The sequence below is a fragment of the Pantherophis guttatus genome, chromosome 4 (genome assembly GCF_059756535.1).
Source record: "Pantherophis guttatus breed Tessera chromosome 4, ASM5975653v1, whole genome shotgun sequence".
Taxonomy (NCBI): Eukaryota; Metazoa; Chordata; class Lepidosauria; order Squamata; family Colubridae; genus Pantherophis; species Pantherophis guttatus.
In genome coordinates, this window is record NC_142066.1 from 74,702,343 (window position 1) to 74,715,202 (window position 12,860).

General features: G+C 40.6%; 1 protein-coding gene across 3 annotated transcripts in view; it reads left to right on the forward strand.

Annotated features, from left to right (window-relative positions):
- Positions 1-12,860, forward strand: part of GLI3 (GLI family zinc finger 3) — a 577,601-nt gene that overhangs the window by 61,503 nt on the left and 503,238 nt on the right. For all 3 annotated transcript variants that reach the window (XR_015733897.1, XM_034416535.3, XM_034416534.3), the window contains exon 2: positions 4,628-4,790. Coding sequence is in view for 2 of the 3 variants with exons in the window: in XM_034416535.3 (XP_034272426.1) it covers positions 4,667-4,790 (124 nt within the window). In the remaining variant the exon portion in view is untranslated. The remainder of the gene's footprint in view (positions 1-4,627; positions 4,791-12,860) is intronic.

Below are 12,860 nucleotides of genomic sequence, written 5' to 3' on the forward strand. Positions count from 1 at the left end.
GATGGCTTTTGGGTGGTGGGAATGTGTGTACAGGGAATATATAAAGCTTCTTTTGTAAGTTTTAATTACATCTTTTGGAAACAACTCCTTTTGATTTAAATATCTTTTACATATAGTATTAAAGATGGTAATTCAAGAAATTGGATATCCTTATATCCATATGGGAGACGGCAGGCTGCCTAGAAAATGGCCTACATCTTTGCTTCTGTTGGCCTGCCTCTTTTAAGCCCTCTCTCTAATAAGCAAAATAAAGCTATGCTGACAGAGTTTGGTGTAGTTTAACCAAGGCATTAACAAATGGAATTAATGCTTCACATGATCTTGATTTTATCCCTCTGTTAATGCAGCATTGACTTTTTTGGTAGCTGCAGTAGACTGCTGGCTCATATTTAAAATGGCTGTCCACTAAGATTCTTAGATCCCTATTGTTGTTGAGCCAGGTACTATCTATTCTATAGCTGTGCAGTTGTTTTTTCTTGCCTAAGTGTGAAACCTGACTTTTTTCACCTTGAATTTCATTTTGTTACATAGGGCGCAATGTTCAAAACTCTCAAGATCCCTCTGGATCTTGAACCTATCCTCTGGAGTGTTGGCTATTCCTGACAGCTTGGTGTCATTGATAGGTTCCCTGTTTATCCTTGTCTAAATAATTGATAAAGATATTGAAGAGTACTGGGATTACCACAGAACCGTGGGGTATCCCACTGCATACTTCTTTCCATGTAGATGAGGCTCCATTAAGGATTATACATTAAATGGTTTGTCAGCCAGTTATTAATCCATCTGGTGGTGATGCTGTCTAATTCTCATTTTTCTAACTTATCAAGTAGTAATACTTGCCTACTTTATCAAATGTCTTATTGAAGCTCAAATAAATTATGTCCACAACATTTCACTGGTCCACTAATTTAGTCACTTTGTCAAAGAATGCAATAAAATTTGTTTGGCATGATTTATTTTTGACAATTTGTTGTTGATTATCTTTTCTGGGATCTTCCCAGGTATTGATTTCATGCTGATATGTCTGTAGTTTCCTAGATCCATGTTTTTGCTTTTTTGAAGATGGAAACCATGATGACTCTTTTCCAGTCTTCTGGTAGTTCTCTGATGCTCCATGATCTTTGAAAGGGATGGTTGAGTGGTTCTGGGATCATGATTACTAGTTCCTTCAGAACCTTGGGATGTAATCCATCTAGACCTGGTGATTTGAACTCTTCTAGACTGAATAGGTATAGTAGCAGTGAGTACTAGCCTGTGGATCAATGGATAGTGGTGAGCATTGAGTACTAGCCTGACCGGTATATTTTAAAGAATCTGTGACAAAGTGATGGCAGTGGTGCAATATCCAAAAGATGGGGTGTCCATAAAAAGATAAGGTATCCAATACAAGATGGCAACCATACAAGTGAAGTGGGCTTAAACTCGGGGAGTTCATTAAACACTCCATGGAAAGAAAATAAGCTTTGGCTTCAAAGCCTTGGAGGGTAGAGCCGAGGATTTTGTTCAATATCTGTATGACAAAATCGCTCAGATTTGGGAAGATCTGGACTCCGACTGGATAGTCTCAGGGGGAGGGACTGGGGCAGGTCTTGAGAATGTTATCTGGGATGAGTTTGATCCTGTGACCCCTGAGGACGTGGACAGGATTCTGGGTAGACTGAACGCGACCACTTGTTTATTGGACCCGTGTCCCTCCTGGTTAGTGCTGGCTTCTCGGGAGGTGACACGAGGCTGGTTCCAGGGGATTATAAATGCTTCGCTGGGTGAGGGTGTCTTTCCTGCCGCCTTGAAAGAGGCGGTGGTGAGGCCTCTCCTCAAGAAGCCTTCCCTGGACCCGGCAATGTTGGTAAATTATCGTCCGGTCTCCAACCTTCGTTTTGTTGCGAAGGTTGTTGAGAGTGTGGTTGCGCAACAGCTCCCCCAGCACCTGGATGAAACGACGTATCTGGATCCGTTCCAGTCGGGCTTCAGGCCCGGGTACAGCACGGAAACGGCATTGGTCGTGTTGGTTGATGATCTCTGGAGGGCTCGGGACAGGGGGTGCTCCTCTGTCCTGGTCCTGTTAGATCTTTCAGCGGCTTTTGATACCATCGACCATGGTATCATGCTGCACCGGTTGGAAGAGTTAGGGGTGGGAGGCACTGTGTTGCGGTGGTTCTCCTCCTTTCTCTCTGACTGGTCGCAGTCTGTGTCGACCCCGAGGCCCCTCATATGTGGGGTGCCGCAAGGGTCGGTCCTCTCACCTCTCCTGTTCAACATTTATGTGAAGCCGCTGGGCGAGATCATCCGTGGTTTCGGGGTGGAGTACCATCAGTACGCTGATGACACCCAACTGTACATCTCCACCCCGGACCACCCCAACGATGCCCTTGAAGTGATGTCCCGGTGCCTGGAGGCCGTACGGATCTGGATGGGGAGGAACAGTCTCAGGCTCAACCCATCCAAGACCGAGTGGCTGTGGTTTCCGACGTCCCGATATAGCCAGTTAACGCCATCACTGACTATTGGGGGCGAATCATTGGCCCCCACGGAGAGGGCTCGCAACTTGGGCGTCCTCCTGGATTCACAGCTGTCTTTAGAAGAGCACTTGACGGCCGTGACCGGGAGGATTTTTTATCAGGTCCGTCTGATTCGCCAGTTGCGTCCCTTTCTGGATCGTTACGCACGGTCACTCATGCCCTCGTCACCTCCCGCCTGGACTATTGTAATGCTCTCTTCATGGGGCTCCCCTTGAGGAGCACCCGGAGGCTCCAACTGGCTCAGAGTGCGGCTGCGCGGGTGGTAATGGGAGCGACATGGCGCTCCCATGTAACACCTCTCCTGCGCGAGCTGCACTGGCTCCCAGTGGTCTTCCGGGTGCGCATCAAGGTTTTGGTTACCACCTTTAAAGCGCTCCATGGCTTAGGGCCTGGTTATTTACGGGACCGCCTACTACCACCAATAGCCTCCCACCGGCCAGTACATTCTCATAGAGAGGGACTCCTCCGGGTGCCGTCAGCCAAACAGTGTCGACTGGCGGCCCCTAGGGGGAGAGCCTTCTCTGTGGGGGCACCTACTATCTGGAATGAGCTCCCCCCGGAGATACGGAGGATCCCGGATCTGCGCTCCTTCCGCCGTGCTGTGAAGACCTTTTTATTCCATCAAGCGGGCTTGGCCTGATCTCTTCCCTTTTTAAATACGTAAATTTTAATCTGTTTTAAAATTATTGGGGTATTTTAATTTGTCTGGGCCAAATAATTTAATTTGATTTTATCGGGTTTTTAAATTTTGTGTATTTATGTATTTTATTGTTGGCTGTTCACCGCCCTGAGTCCTTCGGGAGTAGGGCGGTATACAAATCAAATAAACTAAACTAAACTAAACTAAACTAAAAGGGCTACAAAATGGAAGTTTGCCTCTCGCAGGGCTCAGTTTTTGCAAAAATTGGCTATAGAAACCAGAGTTCTTACCAGAGCCTATACCAAACTAATAGACTTGAAAATGGCAGAAAAGACAGATTTTCTCTGAGAAGAACTACTACTTTGTAGAGAGCCAGGAAAAGCAGAGTTAAGCGGGTTGATAGACTTATGAAAGTGGTACAGTCCTCAGAAGAGGCACATTCAACTCAAAGGTTTTCAGAATATGTAGAGAGTGGAGATGATACCAAGGACATAAATATTCCCAAGAATTTCGAGAATTTATGGTAGTCTTCCAGCAAGAGAAGTAATGGATTGTTCCCATGTGAAAGAGATAATCCTATACAGATATAATTAAGTGAAAGCAGTAAACTAAGTAAAGATGGCATTGGGAAGACCTGCAGTTGTTAACAGCTATGGGAAATGTAGACAATAGAGCTTGTTACTTATATTTCAACTTCTGCCTAATCTTACATACTTAAAATATTGGTCCTCAGTTGCTAGGTTTGGAATTTTGGGACAGAGCAAGAAAGATAACTTTTCAAAATATTCTTATGCAAATATGTTAAAGATCTACAATATTTGTTTTATATTATTTACAAAAATATAAATGTTAAGTCAGTGACATAATGTGAGATGAATGTAAAGAAATAAAAAATCAGTAAAGGTTAAGGTTTCCCCGTCCAATCACGTCCAGCTTTAGGGGATGCACCTAATTTCTGTTTCTTAGCCGAGAGGCCTAGGTTGTCCAAAGATACTTCCGTGGTCATTTGACCAGCACTACTATACGCTGAGGTGTATGGAACCCTGTTATCTTCCTATTGAAGTGGTATCTATTTATATACACACATTTGCATGCTTTTGAACTGTTAGGTAGGCAGAAGCAGGGGCAAATATTGTAGATAACTCCATTGTGTAGCGCTTGGGTCTCGAACCTGGTCTGTCAGCTTTCCAGATGACAAGCTCAGCGTTTTGAAGTAGATAATACAAGTGATAAACATTAAGCTCTCTATGCTGATTTCATCCTTTTCAGCCTAATTTATAGCTCTTGTAAAAGTTCAGGATAAGGGTATAAAGATAATAAGTTAAAATTGATTTGATAGAATTTATGATTTGGTCTCTGTGTTTTAAGGGCCAATAAGCAACATGTCTTGAAAAAAAAACATGGCAGGGTTTTTCTGACCTTTTCCTGCTTTTTGAAGGAAATCTTACAACTGTGTTTGTTAATGCAGATATTTGTGTGAAGAAGACTGAAGTAATGAGAAGTCATCATGGAAGCTCAATCCCATAGCTCTGCCACAAGTGAGAAGAAAAAGGTTGAGAATCCCATTGTAAAATACCCCGCTCGAACAGAGGTCAGTGAGAAAGCTGCGGCCTCCAGCACAACATCTAATGGTAAGTAACTAGAGATTTTCTAACTACCGTATATTTCATGTGAATTGAGTTATTTTACTTGGATTCAGCTCTTGTTTTCAAATAAAACTAAAGTTAATAAGCAAGGATTTTAGGGATTATACTGATGGTGGGTGGGGGTGGGGGGAGTGGGGAGTAATGAGAAAACCTATTTACCAGAATGAGACCTCTTCTGGAATCAGATTTTAAGTTTTTCTTCCAAATTAATTAGTTTGAGTGATTAATAGTGATATTTATTATGGAAAATTCCTGTTGTGATACTTTTAAAAATAATCATAGTGGGAAAGAATATAAAATACTTGGTATTTTACTATGGAAATTATCCTGATTAGATAATTGTTTAATATAAAAGAGACTACAGAAGCCCTGTCAAAAATTAATAAGAGGTTTTCATCTTCTTTGAAAAACAAAAAAGAAACAATTCTCATCCATTATAAATACCCTCTCCACCAAATCTACATGTCTTGGATTGCTTTAATTGCGGAAGTCAAAACAATTATGTTTCAAAGAAAACATGCTCAGTTTTAGAAATGTGAATATGAAATTTACAGAAATTGCTTTGGACTACTATACAGTGCAGTATAAGGTAAACTCCAGGCAGAATGATTAATAGAAGAGATTATCTACAGTGTAAAATATGAAGTGCTAGATTGCTAACCTTGATTTCCTTGTTTCTGCTTGAATTTCCTTCATAATCTATCAACTGATGAGTCTGTTTTTTAAAATTATTTTTTCTTTTTCTTCTTACTTGGTCTTACTACTTTACAATAACCAGCATAAAATGACATGAGAAAATCAATTCAACTCCAAGGTTTCCCCCCCCCAAAGGAAGGGATTTCTATTATTTCAAATGGATTAAATTCATTTAAGATATGTATTGTCTAAATGTATTGGTCCTAATGGTTGTAGGAACTTGGAAGTATTGTGGAATGTTATTGAAGGTTTTTAGATCCAATAAATCTATCTCTTTATCTCTGCCTTGGGAACCACTGCTTAGGAAGACCTTACTTCAATTTTGGAAAAGAAAAGTCCCTATCTTTTGTGGCCCTAGGACAGGGGTGTCAAACTCCATTTCACTGAGGACTGCATCAGGGTTGATCTTGGAGTGGTGGGAGCGGGACATGCCCAGGGGATGTGGCCATGGTGGCCATGGCTGGAATGGGCATGGCCATGGTGAGTGTGGCATGGGACTTGTGTGGGGAGGCACCTGTGGTGGCCAAGGGCTAAGACTTCCCTGAGATCCTCCCTCACTCTCAGGTAATCCTAGAGTTACAAATGTAATAGAGTCTGCCAATTACATTTGTAACCTGAGGATTCATTTGATTGAATTACATTAAATGAACGTGACCACTCCCTGCTTTCCAGTGGTGGGTTTCAAATTTTTTTACTACCAGTTCTGTGGGTGTGGCTTGATGGGCATGGCATGGCTTGGCGGGCGTGGCTTGGCGGGCATGGCAGGAGAAGGATTCTGTAAAATCTCCATTCCCACCCCACTTCAGGGGAAGGATAATGTAAAATTTCCATTTCCTCCCGATCAGCTGGGACTTGGAAGGCAGAGAATAGATGGGGGCGGGGCCAGTCAGAATTTTTACTACCGGTTCGCCGAACTACTCAAAATTTCTGCTACCAGTTCTCCAGAACTGGTCAGAACCTGCTGAAACCCACTTCTGCTTTCCCCAATGCATGTGTTAATCAAATGCTCAGGTCATTAAATGCACATGAGATATCTCAGAGTGGGAAAGAGCATGCGGGGCCTAGTGCTGGTGCAAGCCATCCAAGGCCTCCTCCAGTCTATTGAGATATCTCATGTTCCCCTGGAGACCCCCCCAATTGCTTCCTCCCACATCCTGCCCTGCCAGGTTCCCATAGACTGGGCCTTCTTTGCCAGCATCCCAGATTCCACTTACTCCTCCCCACCCCATTTCCCATGGATTACTTACTTTTTGAAGATCTCCAGAGCTCCAGAAGAGGCTGACCCACTGGCAGAGAAGCCACAGTGTTTTATTCGAATGATGGCAAAGCTGTAAGAACATGAAATCTAAGGAAAACAGGCAGCTTCTGAGTAAAAGACTTCAGCTAGGCCAGAGCCATGTGGCCAGGACGCTTTTGGTAGTAGAAAAGGCCTTCTGCTTCAGGGATTGAGGCAGCAGCAGCAGCCAATCAACAAGGAGCTTGTTTCCTTTGTCTCGTTGATCTGAACTGCAAGCTCCTTGTTGATTGGCTGCCACGCCCCAATCCCTGAAGTTGCTCATTCGAATTAGCCAGTCAGCAGCAAACAGGAAGCTGCTCCTTGCCAGCCAGAGTGGGCCCAAACTAAGCCTCCAGGCCGTCATGGCCATCATGGCAGAGAAGCCGGTCTTTTATTCAGATGGGAAAAGCTGTTTTCCTACACATTCTTACAGTTTCACGGGCTTCTAAATTAAAGACTTAGGCTTCTCTGCCACATGGGTCAGCCTCTTCTGGAACTCTTCGAAAAGTAAGTAAGTAAAGCCATGGAAAATAGGGTGGGGAGGGCCAGATGCGTCCCACGGAAGGTCCATTTCGGCCTGTAACAGGCTGGGGGAAGCCTAATGGAGCCTTGGAGAGCCAGATGCGCCCCATGGATGCTCCATTTCGGTCTGTTACAGGCGGGAAGAGGCCTCTGGAGGCCTCTGTGGCTTGTTTTGGCCAGTAGAGTGCTGAATGAGGCTGTCCAAGCCAAAATTGGGTTGCGGGGAGGCTGCTAGCAGAGGCACTGCAGGCCAGTCCTTTGCTATTTCTAGGCTGGCCTCGTGGATCGGATCTAAGCATCCTGCAGGCCGGATCCGGCCCGCTGACCTTGAGTTTGACCCCCCTGCCTTATGTTGAGACCATAGTCTCAACAAATAGAGCAATTCAGGGAGTGCATGTCAACTGCTGAAATACAACTGTTGCTGTTTGATACTTGTCTACCACAGCATATGAACAGTGGTGTCAGTGTACCAACAAAGTTTTTCAGTGGTACAGTTGTCCTTTCCATTTTGTTGGGAATCAGTTCATACTTCCTGAAATTTCATGTTTTGGAACTGTTTTATTTCGTTTTTAAAAAGGTAGATTGTTGCCAAATTTCAATATATAAATCTTGATTCAAGTCCAGAATTTTTAGCAACCTTATTAGATTAAATTTATCAGGTAGTGTTTTCTAAGTGTTTGAAACACATTTTGTTTTATTGAAATTAATGGGGTGTTATAATAATGACTCTGTAATTTCATTCAGACTAAAGCATGATTAAGTTTATATTAGAGATCATTTTGACCTGGTAGTTTCTATATTTTGGTGTAATTGATTATCTCTATTTAAATAAGAAGCACATAATACATAATCATCTTATTTAATGTTAATGTTATCACAATTTATAACTATGAATCAATATTTTTGTTTTTCCAACCATTCTAGATTTTAACAAAAATAAAACAATATGCATACTAAATATAGTCTCTACAATTAATCTGGAAATGTTTAGTTATGTTTTGAGTATGATAGTATGATATTTTTAGAAGGGCATTAATATTGTGGTATTATAGTACATTTGTAAGTTGATATACTATATGTTCTCATGTTGGTGATTTAGCTTACCGCTAGAAATGTTTTTATGCATAGAACATACATAGAGCATACATGAGCTTTAGCAAGTCAGCTATTCACAGATTGCACAGTGGTCATTGACATTAATGACACAAACTTGAATATAATGGTTATATATTTATTATGAATATTTATTATTTATATACTCATAGCCAGAGGTGGTATTCAGCTGGTTAGGACCACTTTGGGCGAACTGGTAACGGAAATTATAACTGCTTCACTGAACTGGCAAATACGACCTCTGGCTGGCCCCTCCCCCACCTTCTCGCTGTTCATTCCCGCCTGCCCGGTCGCCGCTCGCATCTTCCCACTCTATTGCCCTGCCCCACCCCACCCTATATATGTTGTCTTCACCACATGGCCCAGCTAATTTCCTCACCTCCATGCCTCAGCCGCGTTGCTCACCAAAGGTAAGCATGCCACCTGCTCTCCCTTTGCCTCGGGTCCGAACCCAGGGAGGCTCCATTCCCCAGGGTTCTGGTCGGAGCCTCCACCAGCTCGCCGTTCACCTTGGCTGGGTTGGGGAATGTGCTAGATGTCTTCTAAATGTGCTGAATTACAACTTTCTGGATTATACCTGATGTCAGACTGCTGGATGTTGGTGCAATTCAGGAAATTTATATGTTTCCCTATCGTTTATCAATATTTTGCCCTATGCCTTGGCTATTTTTTCTGATAACAAATCAAAGTTTGCTATTAATGCTGAATAATTGACTGTAGTGCCCGAAAATAATTTACTACTTCCCAAAATTCTAGCACATCATTCATTCAAATATATTTCTGAACCCAACGTGGCTATCAACAACGGAAAGACTTCCGGTTTGCTGTTTGTCGCTGCCAGACATTCCTTTGGGATCGTCAGCTTCCATCGCCTGTCAGAGCCGCCTTCACAACGGAATGGCGGCTCGAAAAAACTCCGTTTCCATGAGGAAACGGAGATAGAGCCGGCAGGGGTGGGTAGAACTCTCTGCGGAGTCCCAAAAGTTTTTCCTTTACTTTTGGGACGGAGCGGATGAGATGCCCCGTATCCCCAGCCGCTGCTCCGGGCTTTGGGAGACCTCTGCTGATGCAGAGCCAGGCGTCAAAAGCAAGCCTGCAAATTTAACAGACTACTTAAAGAAAATGTGAGCTGGACCTGTAATACTGAACTGCAAGTATTTTACTGATTTTTTTAAAAAAATTTACTTAAGAGAGAGGAGGAAAAGAAAGAGGAAAAAAAAGCCTTTTAAAATGGCGTTGGCTGGAGGAGAGGCTGAAAGGGAAAGTCCTTCCGTTTTCTATTACTACAATGTAGCGGAATAAATACCACTGGCTACATTTGTAGACAAAACTTTGCTGCTGTGTCTTTTTCTCTTTTTTTTCCCTTGGAGACCTGATATTGTTGTTGATTGGAAAGAAGTCTTTCTTGCTTTTTTTTAACAAAGCCTGCCTGGGCGGAAACATGGCACTGAGACTCATAAAGTCAGATAAACAAGAAGGGGGGGGGATTCCCCCACCAACAACTTAAAGGAACAAGTCTTAACTCTTCAGTCTCAGAAACCTGATTTTAATATAATAGAATTTTTTATAGAGGAGATTGAAAGAAGGGAGGAGATTGTGAATCAGCAACTTGAAAAATTTAAGCAGGAAATTAAAGAAATTAAAGAATTGGTGAAATCTAAGTTTGATTCTTTGGAGAAAAAATTCTCAAAAGTGGCTAATGGTTTTACAGAATTTATGATACAGTTGGACACAAATACTAATGTACTAGAGTCTAAAATGGAAGAAATTCAAGATAAATTGGACAATAGAATTCAAAAAATTGAAAATGATTTGACAAACACTCAGGATAATAGCTTAGAAGAAAAACCTAAAATGGATGCTGATCAAAAGTATGGTAATGCAGAAAATCTGCAACAGAAGATTGAAAAAGAGATTTTAATGGTACAATATAATTTCACAGAATATGCGATAAGATTAAGAGGTTTGCAGGAAAATAATAGAGATGATTTAAGGAAAATATCTTCTGAATTTCTAGCTGGGATTCTAAAGGTTCAACCTGACGAAGTGTTTTGTAGGATTGACAGAGTTTATCGAATCAACTCCTGGATTGCCAAGCAAAGGCAATTGCCTAGAGACGTGGTGATTTATTTTACAGATAAGGAAATTAGGAATAATATCGTGCAAAATTCCTTCAATTCTAATTTGCAATTGTATGGAAGAAAGATTTGGATTTACAAGGAACTCCCACCTAAGATATTGATGGAAAGGAAGAAATTTGGTTTTCTGGTGAATGAGTTAAAAAAGAGAAATATCCCATTCAGGTGGGACGCCCCAGTTGGTATTATATTTAGATACCAAGGAGAAAGATATCAGCTAAATACTGTTGAAAGAGCGGAAGAATTTTATCAAAATAGGTTGAAAATGAACTTAACATCTTCAGGTATAATACAGGATAAGCAGAAGGAGCCGGAAATAAAGGTAAAATATCGAATTATAGAGACTGTACCAGATGAATTGCCTTTGGATTTATTGGATACCCCAGCTGGACTATCTACAAATTTGAGAGAAGTGGCATCTAATTTTAATGTGATGACTTATCAAGGCAAGGATAAGCATGGAAACCAATTAGGGGATATACAAGGGATAAAAAAGAAACATGAGATACAAAACCAAAACCAACAAGACCAATCTACAAAGCAGAATAAAAACCGACCAGATGATACACAATTTGTAGAAAGGAAACCAGGATGGAAACCAAACCCACAAAAAGAAAAGAAAAAAAGAAATAGGTGGCATAAAAATAGAAATTTTTAAATTAGGCAACAGTGAAGCCAGTGACTTTAAAATATGAATGATTATGTGTAAACACAGAAGAGGCGACGTATTGGTTAATATCATCCTGAGGATTGTGGCAGATCTCTGCATGGCCGTAATCTGGGGACGTGAAACGAGCCTTAAACTGATGGATTTGAATTATCCATTTTGGAATTTCTTTTTGTGTTGATAAACATATTATATTATCTTGAATCACAAGGCAAGAGAATGATGCTGGGGCATGCAGAAGATCGGGTTGTTACCCACTATGATGATGGGAATTAATAATCCTGATGAAACCCACAATTATTACTATATGGAATATAATTATAATGTCACTCGGGTGGTTGTTTTTACTTTTATACATATAAGAAGATATTTACTACTGATGGGGGCAGATATGATTGAAGATCCTGAATAAACTGTTGCACCAGCAAGCTATGTTACCCGATTATGGATGTTGGTTCTACCAATCCAGTGGAAAGACCTCAAAGAAGATACTATATGGATTATAAATTTAAAGTCATTGTCTTTTCTTTTTTTTTATTTAGATATAATGGAAAATATAGACATATATTTTTAAGTAGTGTGGGCAGTGAATCAAAGATATTAAGAAATGTTGTGTATGGTAATTTTGTATGATAGTGGGTGAATAAGCTAGTTAGTAGATTGATTAGTCTAAGAAAAGGGATTTTTAAGTGATATATTTAGGGGAGTGGAGGAAATGGATAGAGTGGAATAAATGTTAAACTAGATTTTATGGGGAAGGCCGCTTTGAAATGTTATAGTAATATATATAGAAGATTAAATGTTAAAGTAGGACTTATCGTATAGTTTTAAAGTGGAGAAGTTATTCTATAATGTTATAGTATAATGTCTTTTTTTTTTTCCTTTCTTTTCTCTTTTCTGAAATGTATGGATAAAGGGGGATGTTATAATATTAATAATATTTTTAGTAAGTAAAGGTCAATATCTAGAGGAGGGAGTAAGTAATCTGTTATGAATTAGGTTTTTTTTTTGTTATGAAGAAGTCACAGGGGGGGATGGGTGGGGAAGGGGGGTTAGGGAGGGGGAGGGAGAGGGGAAAAAAGGGGGGGAAATTTGTATTTGAAAACTTTTTCAATTAAAAAAAAAACCAACGGAATCCTTAATTCACCCAAATGTTTTTAATTTTGGAAATATTGTTAGATACAAGGATTTGTTAACGGATAAGGCGGAATGGAAAAGGAAACAAGAACTGGAAGAACAGGGAATTGAAATGGATTGGTATATGTATATGCAAATACAAACAAGATATGAACAAGATCTTAAATTACATGGTTTTTACTTAGAGAAGACTGAGCTGGATAAGATACTCATGGGAACAGAAGATAAACTAATTACAAAATGTTACAATTTTTTTATTGAATATAGAAATTAGAACAAGTAAAAGAAACAATTATAGCTTGGGCAAAAATTTTTGGATATTCAATTGATTTAGATAAATGGCAACAATTATGGGAAAGAAATTACAAATTAACAATGTCCACGGCATACAAGGAAAATCAATATAAAATGTTCTACAGATGGCATATGCCATCTGAGAAACTGGCAAAAATGTTTAAAGATAAATCAGCCAAATGTTGGAAATGTCGCCAGCTACCAGGCTCATA